The 20,269-nt window shown below is 34.8% G+C and overlaps 1 protein-coding gene across 1 annotated transcript in view; it reads left to right on the top strand.

Moving 5' to 3' along the window:
* The window catches only part of LOC128264158 (unextended protein), a 128,035-nt gene extending 112,825 nt beyond the window's left edge, over positions 1-15,210 (top strand). The window contains exon 8 of the mRNA XM_052999520.1: positions 13,889-15,210. Coding sequence (XP_052855480.1) covers positions 13,889-14,448 — 560 coding nt within the window. The 3' untranslated portion in view covers positions 14,449-15,210. The remainder of the gene's footprint in view (positions 1-13,888) is intronic.
* The last annotated feature ends 5,059 nt before the right edge of the window (positions 15,211-20,269 follow it).

Raw genomic sequence — 20,269 nt, forward strand, 5'->3', positions numbered from 1 at the left:
TATTCTTTTAAACATCTAAATTGCGAATTATGTACGTATATGTTTGAAAGCATTGAGGCTATAATAATTTTCACATTCATTATTCGATCGCTCGAATGACAGTACAATGTATTCTTGATCAGCATCACAAGGAGAGTCGATCTGGCCATGTCACTCTCTAAGATTATACAATACATAGATAGGCCATAAGCCTTGTCAGGCTGAGTCCCGCTTGTCATGTGGCGTTATGTCTAATACCTTTTCTTACATCATGGAACCCAAGTACAAAACCAAAACACGGAAAAACGAGTGGATGTACAAACTTTATTTTTTGTTTTAAAGCAGTAATTAAATAGCTATGATATCAGTGCTTTAAGTATTTGTAAATTGATTTATTTTAAAAAATTTTTAAAAGCTTTAATTTTTTTAGTTTTTTTGTTTTGTTTTCTTGTTTTACAACATATTTCAGTTTTCACTTCCGAGAGATTTACACGGATTCGAATTTCCCAGACCTGTTCCAATTTTCACTTCCGAAAGATTTGCACGGAATCTGAGTTCCCTCGGAAACTTTTCGCCAAGCATTGGGCTGAAGGATTCAGATCCGCAAGAACAGAAATTAATTCTTTTAAAACACTTTCCGATAACTTAAAGTGCAAATGATAATTTTATCTTATTCTTTGATTTTTTAAGAACATTGTTGCATAACAGATTTGGTTAATAGTAACATATTTGACTTTTTAAAAATTATTTTGTGATGGCACCTCAGAATCGCTTCGATTCTAACCTTCTGGAGTTTTGCAAATCCGCCGCCCCTGTTCTAGTTTCCGAACGAATTTGATAGAAACAAAGCAAGGGTTGTCATGGTACGAACAAAAATAATTATTTTCTTGGAACTTATTTTTAGCAAGATTTTCGGTTTGTTTTTATATGGTTAGAAGAGTTTATTATCTAAGTATAGTTTAAGTGTTTTTGTTCTTATTACCCCTAATTAAATGTATTTATTGTGCAAATCGTTTTGTGTTGTAACCTTTTTCATCGTCTTTGGTAACTTTGGTCCCGAACACAACTTGTGAAAAGTTTGCAACACTGTTGCCAAGCAGCTGATTCACGCACATAATCAAAAATACAAAATCTAAAAACGAATATTTTCTCTATTTAATATTAATTTTATTAGTAGGAAACATAAGAACAACAAACAAGACGTCATATTTATGAAGTTTATGGAGGAGAATGTGGGCATTGCCCGGGGGCTTGTGAAACGTGACAGATCTGGCAAATACAAAATATAAGCATTGCATCTCAAATTTTGGTTATTGCGTTTTATGTCCAAGAGTAACTGTCTTCTCAACTCGTTATTTGTCAAAAATTGCAAAACAACAAAGCAACACTTTTTTGTCAAGTTTCCATCACTGCCTTTAAAATAAGTAGATTTTGATATATTTGCTACCAACGATTTTTTGACTAATTTAAGACTTTAAATGTGTGCACCAAGTATGCACAAAGATTAGGAACAGCAGCGGGTTTAAATATATTTTATAATATTTCAGCATACATTTTATTTTTGTTTACAAATTCAAATCAGTGGTAGCAGTAAAATGATTTACATATATGTGTATTCGAAGTAATAGAAATCAGTCCACTGAGATGGGAACAGGGTATATCGCAGTCGTGTCACTTAAAACACCGACTGTTCTTTAGTGGTTGAGAAAACTTCAAACTAAATCAGCTCTTGTCGATGTTTTGCGAGCGGTTGGTGCCTGCATACCCTACCGACGATTGCTTTTAAGGGAAGCGGGCTTTTAGGACACTTGTTTTAAATGTTGTGTTTAGTGATCTTTTTTTTTTTGATTTATTTTTTAATGATTCGCAGTGTAATTTTAATTGTCTTTAAACAAGTAATTAATAATAAAATACTTTATATATTTTGGTAAAGGTAATTGGAACAAATATAAAAATCCGAATTTTTTGTTTAAATGTTATTTTAATGGTAATAATTTTAAATTTTAATTGTACCAATATCTTGGATTAAAACGAATTGCTTAAAGACAATTACAATTGTCCCGTAGTAAAGTCCACATGTATGCTGACCATGTGCAATTAGTTCTCTTTGTCGTATTAATGACGTTGTCGGTGCTTGTAACTCTGACCTTCAAAGCATTAGTCAGTGGGCAAATTTACAACCTGTTTGAATTGAACACCCGATACTCCCCTATGTCGACAAGCAACTAACCTGGTCTTCACATTCAATAATACCCTAACCTGGAACGACCAAATGAACAGAGCAGTAGGGAAAAAGAACGGACTTTTAACTCAACTTTAGCCAGCAGTATCTTCCTCCTGAAATAAGATTATTAGTCGCAAAGGCCTTTTTGACTCCATCTCTACTGCATGACGTAGAAGTTTTTGGTAGTTGTGATGCTACTAGCTTTTGAAAAATGAATTAAGCTTTTAATAACAACGCACGATCTGTATTTAAGCTGAGACCCCGTGACCATGTTTCTGAATACGCAAAGTTGACCGTCAACCGTCGAGCTGTTTTCTGAGTTGAGCTTTAGTGCATCTTAAATAACTATTAATCTAATTGTAAAATGGACCACGTTGTCCAGTTCAGCAAATCATTTTTTTGTAAATTCTGCTAGTCTCTGGAATCAACACCCGCACCCCATAAAATCAAAAAAAATCGCCCAAACATACAAATTAAGCCTAACCGCACACTTTACCACAAACTCTATCTAACTTAACTAAATTTTATATTAAAAGAAATTGTAATCTAGAATAAGAATATTTTAACTCCGTATCACAACACAACGTGACTATCACATTAAACTAAGAGTTTAATTACTCGTAGTGCTACGATGCAAAATAAATACAAAAAATGGAACAATTTTTCATAAGCTAACCCGGACTTTAATAAGCCAGGCCGAGTTGATATACATACACATATTTTATGGCAAAAATGAATGGCCGGTTAGGTCAAAATACACATTTTCGGTGGATTATTTCTGGTTGTACTAAGTCGAAGGGTACTCACTCAATAGTTGGAACTAGCATTATTAAAACTACCACTATTAATTGAAGTGGTAGGTATAATCTTAGTATTCTATTTAAGGGAATTCCAAGGCACAAGCAATGGCACATGGAAAGGAAATTGCAGCGGGTGAAAACTTAAATATGCCCTTTTAGCGGCGCTCAAAAGGTTTATCGCAAGCAGATGAAAGTGTGGTGTTATTTATTTCGACAATGGAACACATTTTGTAGGCGCAACAAGAAAGTTGGACGAAAAATTGGCGAAAGCAATACAAGAAAATCGCGCGGTTGCATCTCGGGAAAGTAGGAATTTAGTGGCATTTTATTCCCCCGGCAGGACCTCAATTTGGAGATATATGGGAGACCGGCATAAAATTTATGAAACACCACTTAAAAAGGGTCATTGGTGACGGAAACTTGACATACGCAAAGATGTCAACATTGTTGACATATATTTATCAGAAAATGATAAAGATGAAAATGAAGTTATAACAGTTGGACACTTCAAATCCAAATAAATTAAAAGGAGATTTTTAGATTTAATGGAAAGAGGACTACTTACAGACACTACAACAGAGGTATAAATGGTAAATTATATTCCCAATATAAAAAAAATACAAGTAGTTCTATAAAAGGATGAATGTTCGAATCCATCGATATGTCCCTTAGAAAAGATAGATGAAGAAGTTCGGGTAGTAAAGGTCAAGATGCGAGATTCTTGCATTTCTCGACCGATCTGCAAAGTTTGCCCTCTTATAGGAATAAAGGCTGCCGAATGTAATGAAAAAGAATCCAAGCCAAAAAAGGATAAATAGGGGTGGTTCTAAGGTATCCAAGCTGCGTTTGATAATGAGTATGCTGATATTGATTTTGTCAGATGTCTAACGCAGCCCATACATGAGAAAGCACACCTAAGTATAAAGTGGAAACGATCAATAAAACTTCAGCTATATATTTGGATCCAATGGGCGAAGTGGAAATTGTCTCGTCTTCTTAGAATTTAGTCGTTTTGAAATTATAAGCAAAGGAAGTCTTCTAATAAACAAGATCAGACAGGTATGTGAGAAGCTTGATAGCATCAAAGATCAGTGATACCTTGTTCAAGACAATTCATTAAAACAACTGACTGAGTTAGAAGAAAACATTAAATTTGTTATGGCTAATAGCTACCGAAGAAAGAAACGAGCTCCTTTTGAGTTTATGGGGTCCTTATATTACATTCTCTTTGGAATAATGGATGAAGAAGCAAAACATAAGAAATTTATAAGATAACCAACACAGCCTAAATGAACTACGCAAAAAGCAATTGTCAATAGTGGATTCAACGGCTGTTCAAACATGAACACGAATAAATATAAGTAAGCTGAACATAGGACCCACTTGAGTCAAATAAAATATATATACACATTACATGAAAAATTACCTCCTGCGAGCGGTCATAGAATGTTTTTGACTATAATTTATATCAGGATAGTTGTGATCTCCCTTTTCGCACTTCAGAAGTTTTTTCCTAGTTAGGGGTAAACAAGCCACTCCTTGGGATATTAGAAATAAGATAATAGTCCCGATTATAATATTTTATGAGTTCTGTGCATATCACTTTGCCAACCGATCCAGAGCCATAATTTACGATCTGTAATTTAAACCATGCAAGGGAACAGTTGCTAGCACTTATAATCTGTAAAAAATGTTTCCCACACTGCACAAAGGTCTTGTGTGGTGGTCAAATTTAGCTCTCCCGCTCAGGGCAAACAGATGCGGTCTCTGCGTGGGTCATAGGTAAGAATAGAAAATACAGTTTGAAATTATAACTCAGCAAATGAATACGTGTCATTATTTGGTCGTTCTTTTCAACGGCTTATGTTCTTAAAAAGACAAATAAGTAATTTAATAGTAATTTTGTGATGGAAATTGGACTTGGAGTAATGCCAACGATTTGGCATGTGAGTTAAGAGCACTCAAGCCAGTTAGACCAGCTAATTGTGTATATAAGCGAGTGTTATATTCTAACTCGTATTGTGTTGAATTAGAAGCAAAAAGCACTTGGCTCCTTATAGACTCGTATGTATACAACATTAAGAATTCAATGCGAAAATTCAAAAATGTAATAAATTTCCAGCGGAAGGAATTTTAACACTAAGGTCGGATTGCACAGCTCGCACAGACGATGAAAATATAGTAGCACAATATAATATTAAAACAGAGAGGCAAGATGTTTTATCATTTATTATGAATATAAGTATATGAGCTGAACACAGCAGCCATTTGCGGTCTCAGAATGTCTCTGTGGGTAGTTGTGATCTCCCTTATCGCACTTAAGAGTGTTTTCCCAAGTTAGGGATATACAAGCCCTTCCGTGGGTTATTAGAAATAAGATAATAATCCCAATTATAAGATTTTATGATCTCTGTGCATGTCACTTTGTTATTCGATCCAGAGCCATAATTTACGATCCGTTACTTAAACCATGGAAAGGAACACTTGCTAGCACTTGTAAACTTGTGCGGGGGTCAAAATATAGCTCTCCCGCTCAGGGCAGACAGATGTGGCCTCTGCCATAGTTTTCAAGATGCAGAAACCCTCAGACCCAGACACGCAGCTACTGCATACAGCCATGAAGTCCGCCCTTTAGTGGCAAAGCCGAAGTGGCTATTCTGGAGGACTCAGTGCAATCTGCGACCTGGACGAGATGACCACCTGCGAGGAGGTACTAAAGGCTGTCTGCGCTAAGGAGGAATGCGATATCCCGGCGGCGGCGGTTCACCTCAGACAGGAGCATGCACAGCGGAATAGGTTACATGTCTGCCAGATGCCCAGCGTCGGAGGCAACAGCCAAAAACACTCAAAAATCCGGCTTCAGATGTGGCAAGGATGGGCCCAAGTACAGAACTTGTACCCAGGGCAAACCGAAATGCATCATGTGCACGAGACGAGGAAAATCTGGAGGAGAGGCCGAACACTCGACTCTCAGCAGGATGTGTCCTGAGTACCGGAAAGCTTTGAACACTATACAGCATGGTTAAGGTTCTACATAATAACCTAAATCACTGCAGAGTGGCGCAGGACCTACTAACCCAGACGGCCACCGACCAGCATGCTGATGTGGCAATACTCAGCGAGCCCGAAGGCGTATGGCAACATAGCTCGGACGGTAGAGCAGCGATATGGAGCTGCAGGCAGCTCTCTGGACACCTATCGCAAAGCGCATCCAGGGCGCGATATACCAGAGCGATGATCAGAGGACTAACAATCTACAGCTGCTACATTGCCCCGAGCGTACGCATTAGCGAGTTCAGAGCAAAAATGCTGACGACGCACACGGCAGGTATCCAATCCTCATCGATTTCAACGCATGGTCCACAACATGGGGCAGCGCTTGTAAGACACAGCGGGGAACCATCCTCCTGAGGCATTGGCTTCGTTAAAAGTATGCCTACTCAACGAATAGAACAGACCAACCTTTAGCAAGTCAGGTCGAGAGTCGATTATCGAGCTGAGCGAAGCAATTTATAGGGCCAAGAAAAAGGTGCTGAAGAACGCGATCAAAGCTAGCAAGGCCGGTAGATTCCAGGAGCTGTGCGAGGCTGCGGATGCAGAACCATTTGGGTCAGTATACAGGATGGTCATGAGTAAGCTCAACAGACAGCCGACCCCTACTGACCACTTGCAGCTTGGCGAAATAGTTTGTTCCCCACACAGCGGCCTCTTACCTGCGCTGCACACAATGGTATATTACGGGAGATGTACAAAAAGTGTCTCACCTAAAGAACCTTCCCCACAGGATGGAAGCGGCAAAGATTAATGCTCATCCCAAAACCGGGAAAGATGAACGACGAGCATCATCATACAGACCCCTATCTATGCTAAATACGAAGGGAAATATATTTGAGCGCATAATCTGCACCCACCTTGAAATTAGATCGACGAACTCAAAGCGTTCTCGGACCACCAGTTTGGTGTCCGGAGGAAAAGAAGCACCATTGAAGCGAACCGAGCAGTCACAATTAAAGGAGAAAGGTAGCAAGGCGGCTCAAAAGAGTAATGCCTCGTCTGCACACTTGATGTTAAGAATGCCTTTAACTCTGCCAACTGGAACCTTGTCCTGCAAGCGCTTCATCTCATGGCACGGGCAGGTAGACTCACGAAAATGATCTCCGGGCACGGATGCTTTAAAGAGTATCTGTAAACCCCTGCTGCGACCACAGCAAGCATCCAAAACGCGGAGCACGCATTCTTCATCTGCCCCATATACCAAGGAACCAAGCCAAAGTTGAATCAAGAACCGAGCGTTTCCTCACAGTGCATAACGTGATCAACTGTATGCTGGAAAACCAGAGGAATCGGGATGCGGTAGCCAATATGGCTGCTGGCATCCTGAAAGACTTAAGGCGTCGAGAACAGAGTCGAAGCAACGAGCTATAAGGATGAGCGGCAACCTGACCGCCATCCGTCAAGCGAACGGAACTCTTTTACATCTTTCTCTTCTACCATTTGTATTCCTCCTGTGTATATTTAAGCTTTTCTTAGTAATAATAAAAAAAAAATAGTTTAGAATAGAATTCGAATCACACGAATGTTACTTGCTAAGAAACTTCATGAAATTAAACAAATTGAATTTATAACTCATTTTAGGGATGCTCGCCATAAAATTTTTGAAGATTTTGCCTCAAGCATTCAAAATCCCATACAGACGCACCAATAACTTTCCAAATGTCAATAAGAATAATAATAAAAAAGTATTGAACAAATGTAAATAAAAAAAATTTTTGTTAATTTTCCATCAAAGTTAAAATAATAGAGAAAAAAATACAGTATATTTTCTGTAGTGTGCATTAATTAAACAGACCAATAAAAAGAAACAAAAGAAGATTCGATTAGTTACCTAGTTTGTGGCTAAGTTCATCAACATTGACAGTTTGATCAGTTTTTTGTGTAGCTTTACCTATTCCTAAGCTATTCAATTCTTTCCATTTATGTTTCATGGAGGGACAGTTCTTAAATTTGTTTTTATAATGATCCCTTTTAGCTGAGCGCATCTTTTGGTTACCGCTTCTTTAGCCACCTTTAAATTGTTTATGAATATCGTCAGTACGTTATGGCTTCCATTTAAAGTAAACGGTATCGCGCTGATAAATAAGGTTTTTAATTAAATTATTAAACCAAGGGTTATTCCTTGGCCTTTTGACTTTAATTTTCAATGGCACAAACTTCTCAAATAGGTACTTTATGCTACTATTCAATGCATTTAGTTGAGCAGACCAGTCACATACATTAAATTCTAGTTCCAGAGCTCGATAGTCATTATTTTATAGTCCCTATATATAAAAGAATCATTTAAGGTCATAAGTAAGAAATATAAGGTCTGGTGGTAAGCTGGTACCGAGACCTGGTCATAAGGTTAATACTTGTTGGAGTCATTTTTGAGGAATAGGTCAAGAAGGGTATCAAAGGTGTTGCTTAAATGTGTGGGTATCGATACGTTTACACGAAAAAGTCCTATAGACTCAAAATCATCAAGTAGATTATTTTCCTTGAATAGGTTGCTATTGAAGTCACCTGCTAGGATAATTTCAACATAAGAAGCTGATAAATCCGCAATGGTATCAATGACGAATTCGTATGGTATTGTACTGTTCGGTCGATAGATACAGCCAACCAGTGTTTTCGTGTTAGATATGCCAGATATTTCCACTAGTGAAAATTTTACTGAACTATCATTTGAATGTTTCGACTTTATATTACATTTTAGTTTGTTGTTAACATAGATCGAGATACCAGCATGACTAGCACGGTCAGCACGATAAACCAAGTTGCAATTGTAAACCAAGTTGCTGACATCCACAGTTATGGAACCACCTATTTCACGCGAAATTTTGATCTTTAAGGCTTATTAGGGGCGCAAGCTCAATTTTTAAATTTTTAAAAATGTTTTCAAAGAACAGAAAGGGTTTATTAATATTAAAAAATAATAAATATATCTTAAATAGAGATTCAAAGAGAGTGAGTTCAATGTAATTAAGAGCGAAAGCTATCATCTGCAGATGAGGTGGTCTCTCTCCCCACCGAATCGTGAGTAATAGCAGCATTTGAAGAGGTGGTGAGAGGATCGGCGTTCATCAAAGAAAGCTCTTCTATCCTCTCGACGCAGTGAACACCAGTGCAACGAACATCCACAAGACCGCGACGTGTAAAAACTGCAGAGAGCTGTCGTCGCTTCTTCAATTGCATTGCCTCTTTAAATATTTTGTAATTCTCTTTAGAGAGTTGCTTATTGGTGTATACTGCATCGTCTGGTCCAATAGCCAAAAGATGCTAGCTCAGTACACTTTTCTTTCACGCCACTTCAACCCAATTTTAGTAAACAGTGATAACTTCTCCCGGACGTTTTTAAATTTGATAGTAATCATCGGGTCGACGTGCGTGTTTTCTGTTTTACGGGCGCGAAAAATGTATCGAACACGTGGCGGCGGAGTTAGCTGGAGATTAAAGCACATCGCAAGAGTTGATTGCAATGTTTTGGGCAGACAGCTTGGCTTCTAATCCACACATTTTTTCAACCAATTTATCCCGTTCAGAGTGAAGATCAAGTATCTCCTGGACATCTCCGGCGATCATGTCCATCCGCTTCTCAATTTGGTTGGTTTGCTCTTGAAGATAAACCTTAAGGAGCTTCAACAGTTTTGGAGAGGGGGTGCCCGAAATATTAAAGATGCTAGAGCTAGCTAGACAAAGTCTAGTCATAAAAAATGCTTAAAAAATACATGTCTGAAAACCGAAAATAATTGTATTACTTCATCTTGAAAATGGAACATTCTAAAATCTAACAAGCTATTAGCTTTAACAATCCGAGGCTAACCTATTTTATGCGGATTTTCGATCAGCCAATTAAAATTTTAAGGGGGTATTTTTGTCTAGATAATTGAAAAAGTCTGCCTCGGACTTGAACACATTTTGATTTTTAAAATATTCGTGAAGGTCGATCAAATTGGGTAAAAAGCATTTTTTGTTTTCAAGTCGTCAAACGGCGACTTTTACCCAACACTATAGCGACATCTTTACTAATGAAAAATTGTTTTGATCTTTTTTTCCGATTGAAATCATGTCAACCAGGACGCACCGATTTTTTTGAAGAATATCTCGGCCAATTTTTGTTTTATATTCTCAAAATGTCAATAAACAAACATAGAAAAAAATGTATATTAAAAATGTAAGGTAATGTAAAATAAAAGTATTCGTTTTTTTCCTAATCTTACTTAAAACAAGAAAGGAAGCAAACTTCGGCAAGCCGAACAGCTTGCAGCTATTGCAAAAATTAAATATTCTTGGAAAACCTTCACATTGTAATTTAATACAAGATATTTAACCATTACTATATGTCGAAGAACAAAAAAAAAATGAAAAAAACACCAAAGTTATAATTGTTTTTTATTTATTTTTCCGATTGTTCCTATGGGAGCTATATGCTGTAGTCGTCCGATTTTGATGAAATTTAAACCGTAATTCTAAAATATTTAACCATTACTATATGTCGAAGAAATAATAGAAAAAATTAAAAAACAGCAAAGTTCCATTTTTTGTTGTATTTTTTTTGTATTTTTGTATTTAGCTATATACAGAGGGTATTATAATTTCAGTCAGAAGTTTGCATCGCAGTGAAGGAGTCATCTCCGACCCTATTAAGTATATATATTCTTGATCGCATCACTAGGAGAGTCGATCTATCCATGTCCGTCTGTCCGTTCGTCTGCCCGTCTGTCAGTCTGTCCGTCCGTTTCTACGCAAACTAGTCTCTCAGTTTTAAAGCTATCTGCATGAAACTTTCCCAAAAGTTGTCTTTCTATATAGTATATAAGTCGGAAGGAGACGGATCGGACGACTGTAGCATATAGCTCCCATAGGAACAATCGGAAAAATAAATTTTAAAAAATTATAACTTTGCTGTTTTTTAATTTTTTTTCAGTTCTTCGACATATAGTATTGGCTAAATATTTCAGAATAACGGTTTCAATTTCATTAAAATCGGACGACTATATCATATAGGTCCCATGGAAACAATAAAAATATATAATTTTTTTTTTTTGTAACTTTTCTATTTTGTAATTTTTTTAAAATTCTTTTTGACTTATTAATCATTTGACAGTTCAGTTACGCTTTTAATTTTATTAAAACCGGACAACGATATCATATAGCTGCCACAGGAACTATCGAATAATTAAGCTGCAAATCATCATAGCTTCAATGTTTTTAGACATATACGCAAGTAAATCATAATTTTAATGTTTTCAAGAATATTTGGTTTTTGCAATAGCTGCAAGGTTATATGAACTTCGGCTTGCCTTTCTTATTATGCTTTACAATCAGCTATTCAGCTATTATTATAATTTTTATAATTATAAAATTATAATTTTTTCATATGATTTCCTGATTGTTCTCATGGGAGCTGTATGATATAGTCGTCCAATCCGACTCGTTTTAACTACAACTAATAGCTTTAAAACTGATATGCGAGTTTGTGTAGAAACGAGTGAACAAACAGAGGGATATGCTTAGATAGGCTCTCCTATTGATGCTGATAGGGTCAGGCATGTGTCCTTCTGACTGAAATTATAATACAATTTTTAAGGATATAAAAATTAACAAGAAAGTTGTCTGGCTCCCAGTAGAACATTCAATTTGTCATAACTTCGTTGTTTTTAAAATATTTGCTTACATCTTGATCACTTTTTTGGAAAGTATCTGATTTCATACTAGTTTTCTAAAGTTATAAATAGTTTTAAATTTAATTTTCAAATAATGATAAATATTTGCAGTTTTTGTTGCTTAATAACTTTCGAAAACATTCATGCAGAGAAACTTTTTGTATCCCAAATGTTGAGGAATCTCGAGGGCTATATTCGTAATAAGTTAAACAAAAATCGGTTCTAACCATTTTAAATAATTTGCACAAAAAGTAAAAAAAAAAGAAAATTTAAATAATGGGTGTCATTCGACGCGTGTTTTCAACAAAATTTTAACTGTGCTAAAAAAGTGATATATCTTACCAACCCTGACTACGTGGTGCGCATCGTCAATACATGTCCATTGTGATATAGTAGTCTCTCTGCGCACACCTTCCGGTGCTTATCGGCTCCAGTGCTAAGCCCTTGATATAACTAATATACCTAGTTTTCAAATACAGTTATAGTTGTGAAGAACGCTTTAGGATTCTTAGAGTTTCATATAGTGGTTCAATATAAAAATGTTTTTTATGCAAAAGCATGCACCAGCTGCAGCACCAGTGCCTGGTGTGGAATGTTATTAATTAATTCGAACGTATCCAACTTCATTTAATGTTGCAAATTTAATATTAGTTAGCTTATAACATATATTATTATCGTGCACGCAATTTGGAATAACGTGTGCTACTTTTATCTGCTGCTAAGTAAATTGAGTTTTTCCGTAACAAAAGACACACACCACCAACTTGTTATAGGTATTTATTTCCATCTTAATTGTTTTTTGTTCAAAACGTTTTTTAACATATTCAACGTAAATATAAAAAAAAATCGGAGTATAGGAAACCGATTTCTATAAGCAAAAAATTTTTTTAACATATTCAACGTAAATATAAAAAAAAAATCGGAGTATAGGAAACCGATTTCTATAAGCAAAAATGAAAAAGTGAAATTTAACAACTTTGACCCGATTGTTTTAATAAACTATTACAATAAATCGAAAACTTCCCAAAAAATTAAAAATATAGCTTTAAAACTGAGAGACTAGTTTGCGTAAAAACGGAGGGACGGACGGGCGGACAGACGGAGATGGCTTCATCAACATCGTCTAGTCATGTCAATAATTAATATATATACTTTATTGGTCGGAAATGTATCCTTGACTGCGCTACAAACTTCTGAACAATTTAATCTTAACAAGACCCTCAAGTTCAAGAGTTATTTAAGAAAAATATTTTTTCCGAATTGTTTTATAACCAAGAACGGTTAGACATCCGTTACTCAGCTAACAGATTTTGAACTAAACATTCCCCCACAAATCAATCTGGGCTTAGGTGTCGCCATGTATTGAACTGTATTGCAAACACTAGAAAGTTAGTGCGTGTAGCACCCGCACTCCTCGCAACCGGTTCTTTCGTTTTGTCTCTTTACATCAGCGATCTCCAGGCCCTATCTTATGGTTTGCTGGCAGAGCAATTAAATTTAACATCAAAAAACATACAAATTTTATTTTTTGTGAAAGCTTTAATTGTTATTAATGCTTAGAACGCTAAAAAATATACTTATAAGAATAAGAATATTTTTATATTTATGTTATATATAGTGACATATCCATAATCCCACATAACTCTTATGCATATGTCCACACACACATACACCCTTACTACCCCAATCAGCCGATATCTAATTGCAAATGTACCCAAGCCTTAGACTAAACATCCAGAATGAATCAAATTACGTTATCAGTTCGTTCCCACACTTTCGGACCCTCAATGGAAAATTACCATGCGAATGAATCCCCAAGATTCTAGACTAAACAATCGGATTGAGTAGCTGGTGCATTATAAATCAGCAATCCAAAGGTCAATTAGAAAACTCACTCAATTAACGCCAACTTCACTCATAGAAAGCTCTAAAACTCAAAGGTATGATCGTCAAAGAAGTTTAAGTTAAGAAGCGAGTTTAGTTTGAGACTTGTCTTAAGACAGTCAGTGTTTTTCCAAATAAAAAATTATTGTAATTAGTTTAAAATAAATTAATTAAAGTTTTTTTTTATGTTATCTCGGCAATGTATAATACTTATTACAAATATTATATAACATGTATAAAATATTAATGTTATACCACGATTTTAAAATTATTAATTTCATTTGTACATTTTTTTCCAGACTCTCCAACACAAATGGGTTCTTTGCAGTCTTTAAATATGGATTCGAAAATTCGACAATCCTTTGTACCTGATTACTCCGTTCGTGCTATATCTGATGTAATATACATTGCAATTAAAAGGGTTTTATATCTCACGGCAAAAAAAGCTACTTTGCTGGAAAAGAGCCGTAAATCAGGAACATTTTCCAGTGAGACATTTGATGACGAAGTGGAACGTTTATTACACTCTATAACAGAAGACGAAAAGCCAAGGTTTCTTGCACCAAATCAAAGTACAAGACGCCTATCGAAACCTATACGAAGTTTGAATTCTTCGCCCACAAATATGGAATTATCTCACGATGAGAAGAGCAACAGTGTCAGTGAACCTATTAAAGATGATCGAAAGAGAAGTAATCCTGAGCATACGGATAATGCCTCATTAAGTAGTTTAGTTGCTCCTGAAGTAGGGGATCTGCAAAATGGTGAACATGATGACAGAGAAGCAACAACAGCTTCCGTGCCCCTTTTGCCAAAGCTAGATGATAGATCTGAAAGTTGGCAAAGAAGACCTCAATAACAAAATGAAGTAAAAATCTTTTTTGGGAATTTTCGTAGATAATAAAATTTCTCGTAATATTCTAAAGCAGTTGTGAATTTAAAACATTCAAAACTTATAGCGACTTGTAACAAAAAATTTAAAGTTAAATTTACTTTTGTTGTTCCTCAATTTTTGTGTAAATTTAGTTAAAAATATTTAATTACAAAGTTTACAAATAATAATTTATTTTATATTTTTGTATTAATGCGTAGCTTTCTTGCTGTAATGTAATTAACAGGTAATAAATATACAAATACATATATGTACATCAGGGTGTTAAAAAAAAATTCTTTACTATCACCAGTAAATACAGTAGTTTTTGATTCAAAAAATTATTTGAAAACCAAGCAATTTTATTTTAAATTAATCATTCGACACGTAAGCAGGTTGGCAATTACATTTAATCATGACGTCACTTCAAATTTAAAAGGAGGACCACAAAATGTTCATACAAATTGATACCACCCTAACGTTCATATATGTCTTTATATATTTGTTTTCTTTATTATATACTGAAATTTGCGTTGCCTCGTAAATAACGTACTTAAGAAGTTATTAAAACGACGTTGTCTTTATTTCACAGCAATTACTCCCTTTTCCTCAGAAATGGTTTTTGCTTCATTTAACAATATGCTATAGAGTTTGGCAGCCAGCTTTAACATAAAAAAACTTAAATGTGTTTTTGAACACAGCCAAACTGGTGTCAGCCCTTTGCCACTTGCAAATACGTTAATAAAATAATTTAACAAAAAAACTTTAATCTTTTAATTTTTGCGTAAGGGTTTAACTGTGATTGCGTGTAGGTTTATATGACCCCTTCTTATTTATGAAATTTACAAAGTTAGTTAAATGGATTTTAATAAATATTTAGATGCACTTACAAAGAGGGTGGTCCCTATTACAAAATTATACCAGAATAAAAATGTTATACAAAATAATTTAATTGAAGGGAATCTGGTTTAATATTGCATGTGTTTACGGTCGTTGCTTATACCCTAAAGCCAAAGACCCCGCAGAAGGAACCACGAGCACCCCGAGCGAAGCCAACGCCGATGGAATCAACAGGAGCACCCGGAACTAGGCGATCGACATCACACCAACCAGGAACGACAGCACCAATTTTCATCGAAGAAGGTGTCTATGTTAATACATTGCAATTATCAACCCGGCGGAGGGTCCAGTCGGCGAATAAAGATCGATTGTATATCCCAGTTTTCTGTATTGTATTTTTTTGTATTTTTGTATTTAGCTATATACAGAGGGTATTATAATTTCAGTCAGAAGTTTGCATCGCAGTGAAGGAGTCATCTCCGACCCTATTAAGTATATATATTCTTGATCGCATCACTAGGAGAGTCGATCTATCCATGTCCGTCTGTCCGTTCGTCTGCCCGTCTGTCAGTCTGTCCGTCCGTTTCTACGCAAACTAGTCTCTCAGTTTTAAAGCTATCTGCATGAAACTTTCCCAAAAGTTGTCTTTCTATTGCAGGTAGTATATAAGTCGGAAGGAGACGGATCGGACGACTGTAGCATATAGCTCCCATAGGAACAATCGGAAAAATAAATTTTAAAAAATTATAACTTTGCTGTTTTTTAATTTTTTTTCAGTTCTTCGACATATAGTATTGGCTAAATATTTCAGAATAACGGTTTCAATTTCATTAAAATCGGACGACTATATCATATAGCTCCCATGGAAACAATAAAAATATATAAAATTTTTTTTTTTGTAACTTTTCTATTTTGTAATTTTTTTAAAATTCTTTTTGACTTATTAATCATTTGACAGTTCAGTTACGCTTTTAATTTTATTAAAACCGGACAACGATATCATATAGCTGCCACAGGAACTATCGAATAATTAAGCTGCAAATCATCATAGCTTCAATGTTTTTAGACATATACGCAAGTAAATCATAATTTTAATGTTTTCAAGAATATTTGGTTTTTGCAATAGCTGCAAGGTTATATGAACTTCGGCTTGCCTTTCTTATTATGCTTTACAATCAGCTATTCAGCTATTATTATAATTTTATAATTATAAAATTATAATTTTTTCATATGATTTCCTGATTGTTCTCATGGGAGCTGTATGATATAGTCGTCCAATCCGACTCGTTTTAACTACAACTAATAGCTTTAAAACTGATATGCGAGTTTGTGTAGAAACGAGTGAACAAACAGAGGGATATGCTTAGATAGGCTCTCCTATTGATGCTGATAGGGTCAGGCATGTGTCCTTCTGACTGAAATTATAATACAATTTTTAAGGATATAAAAATTAACAAGAAAGTTGTCTGGCTCCCAGTAGAACATTCAATTTGTCATAACTTCGTTGTTTTTAAAATATTTGCTTACATCTTGATCACTTTTTTGGAAAGTATCTGATTTCATACTAGTTTTCTAAAGTTATAAATAGTTTTAAATTTAATTTTCAAATAATGATAAATATTTGCAGTTTTTGTTGCTTAATAACTTTCGAAAACATTCATGCAGAGGAACTTTTTCTATCCCAAATGTTCAGGAATCTCGAGGGCTATATTCGTAATAAGTTAAACAAAAATCGGTTCTAACCATTTTAAATAATTTGCACAAAAAGTAAAAAAAAAAAGAAAATTTAAATAATGGGTGTCATTCGACGCGTGTTTTCAACAAAATTTTAACTGTCCTAAAAAAGTGATATATCTTACCAACCCTGACTACGTGGTGCGCATCGTCAATACATGTCCATTGTGATATAGTAGTCTCTGTGCGCACACCTTCCGGTGCTTATCGGCTCCAGTGCTAAGCCCTTGATATAACTAATATACCTAGTTTTCAAATACAGTTATAGTTGTGAAGAACGCTTTAGGATTCTTAGAGTTTCATATAGTGGTTCAATATAAAATGTTTTTTATGCAAAAGCATGCACCAGCTGCAGCACCAGTGCCTGGTGTGGAATGTTATTAATTAATTCGAACGTATCCAACTTCATTTAATGTTGCAAATTTAATATTAGTTAGCTTATAACATATATTATTATCGTGCACGCAATTTGGAATAACGTGTGCTACTTTTATCTGCTGCTAAGTAAATTGAGTTTTTCCGTAACAAAAGACACACACCACCAACTTGTTATAGGTATTTATTTCCATCTTAATTGTTTTTTGTTCAAAACGTTTTTTAACATATTCAACGTAAATATAAAAAAAAATCGGAGTATAGGAAACCGATTTCTATAAGCAAAAAATTTTTTTAACATATTCAACATAAATATAAAAAAAAATCGGAGTATAGGAAACCGATTTCTATAAGCAAAAATGAAAAAGTGAAATTTAACAACTTTGACCCGATTGTTTTAATAAACTATTACAATATATCGAAAACTTCCCAAAAAATTAAAAATATAGCTTTAAAACTGAGAGACTAGTTTGCGTAAAAACGGAGGGACGGACGGGCGGACAGACGGAGATGGCTTCATCAACATCGTCTAGTCATGTCAATAATTAATATATATACTTTATTGGTCGGAAATTATCCTTGACTGCGCTACAAACTTCTGAACAATTTAATCTTAACAAGACCCTCAAGTTCAAGAGTTATTTAAGAAAAATATTTTTTCCGAATTGTTTTATAGCCAAGAACAGTTAGACATCCGTTACTCAGCTAACAGATTTTGAACTAAACATTCCCCCACAAATCAATCTGGGCTTAGGTGTCGCCATGTATTGAACTGTATTGCAAACACTAGAAAGTTAGTGCGTGTAGCACCCGCACTCCTCGCAACCGGTTCTTTCGTTTTGTCTCTTTACATCAGCGATCTCCAGGCCCTATCTTATGGTTTGCTGGCAGAGCAATTAAATTTAACATCGAAAAACATACAAATTTTATTTTTTGTGAAAGCTTTAATTGTTATTAATGCTTAGAACGCTAAAAAATATACTTATAAGAATAAGAATATTTTTATATTTATGTTATATATAGTGACATATCCATAATCCCACATAACTCTTATGCATATGTCCACACACACATACACCCTTACTACCCCAATCAGCCGATATCTAATTGCAAATGTACCCAAGCCTTAGACTAAACATCCAGAATGAATCAAATTACGTTATCAGTTCGTTCCCACACTTTCGGACCCTCAATGGAAAATTACCATGCGAATGAATCCCCAAGATTCTAGACTAAACAATCGGATTGAGTAGCTGGTGCATTATAAATCAGCAATCCAAAGGTCAATTAGAAAACTCACTCAATTAACGCCAACTCCACTCATAGAAAGCTCTAAAACTCAAAGGTAAGAAGTTTAAGTTAAGAAGCGAGTTTAGTTTGAGACTTGTCTTAAGACAGTCAGTGTTTTTCCAAATAAAAAATTATTGTAATTAGTTTAAAATAAATTAATTAAAGTTTTTTTTTATGTTATCTCGGCAATGTATAATACTATATTACAAATATTATATAACATGTATAAAATATTAATGTTATACCACGATTTTAAAATTATTAATTTCATTTGTACATTTTTTTTCCAGACTCTCCAACACAAATGGGTTCTTTGCAGTCTTTAAATATGGATTCGAAAATTCGACAATCCTTTGTACCTGATTACTCCGTTCGTGCTATATCTGATGTAATATACATTGCAATTAAAAGGGTTTTATATCTCACGGCAAAAAAAGCTACTTTGCTGGAAAAGAGCCGTAAATCAGGAACATTTTCCAGTGAGACATTTGATGACGAAGTGGAAGGTTTATTACACTCTATACAGAAGACGAAAAGCCAAGGTTTCTTGCACCAAATCAAAGTACAAGACGCCTATCGAAACCTATACGAAGTTTGAATTCTTCGCCACAAATATGGAATTATCTCACGATGAGAAAAGCAACAGTGTCAGTGAACCTATTAAAGATGATCGAAAGAGAAGTAATCCTGAGCATACGGATAATGCCTCATTAAGTAGTTTAGTTGCTTCTGAAGTAGGGGATCTGCAAAATGGTGAACATGATGACAGAGAAGCAACAACAGCTTCCGTGCCCCTTTTGCCAAAGCTAGATGATAGATCTGAAAGTTGGCAAAGAAGACCTCAAAAACAAAATGAAGTAAAAATCTTTTTGGGAATTTTCGTAGATAATAAAATTTCTCGTAATATTCTAAAGCAGTTGTGAATTTAAAACATTCAAAACTTATAACGACTTGTAACAAAAAATTTAAAGTTAAATTTACTTTTGTTGTTCCTCAATTTTTGTGTAAATTTAGTTAAAAATATTTAATTACAAAGTTTACAAATAATAATTTATTTTATATTTTTGTATTAATGCGTAGCTTTCTTGCTGTAATGTAATTAACAGGTAATAAATATACAAATACATATATGTACATCAGGGTGTTAAAAAAAAATTCTTTACTATCACCATTAAATACAGTAGTTTTTGATTCAAAAAATTATTTGAAAACCAAGCAATTTTATTTTAAATTAATCATTCGACACGTAAGCAGGTTGGCAATTACATTTAATCATGACGTCACTTCAAATTTAAAAGGAGGACCACAAAATGTTCATACAAATTGATACCACCCTAACTTTCATATATGTCTTTATATATTTGTTTTCTTTATTATATACTGAAATTTGCGTTGCCTCGTAAATAACGTACTTATAAAGTTATTAAAGCGACGTTGTCTTTATTTCACAGCAATTACTCCCTTTTCCTCAGAAATGGTTTTTGCTTCATTTAACAATATGCTATAGAGTTTGGCAGCCAGCTTTAACATAAAAAAACTTAAATGTGTTTTTGAACACAGCCAAACTGGT

Source organism: Drosophila gunungcola, unplaced genomic scaffold, assembly GCF_025200985.1.
Source record: "Drosophila gunungcola strain Sukarami unplaced genomic scaffold, Dgunungcola_SK_2 000059F, whole genome shotgun sequence".
NCBI classification, from domain to species: domain Eukaryota; kingdom Metazoa; phylum Arthropoda; class Insecta; order Diptera; family Drosophilidae; genus Drosophila; species Drosophila gunungcola.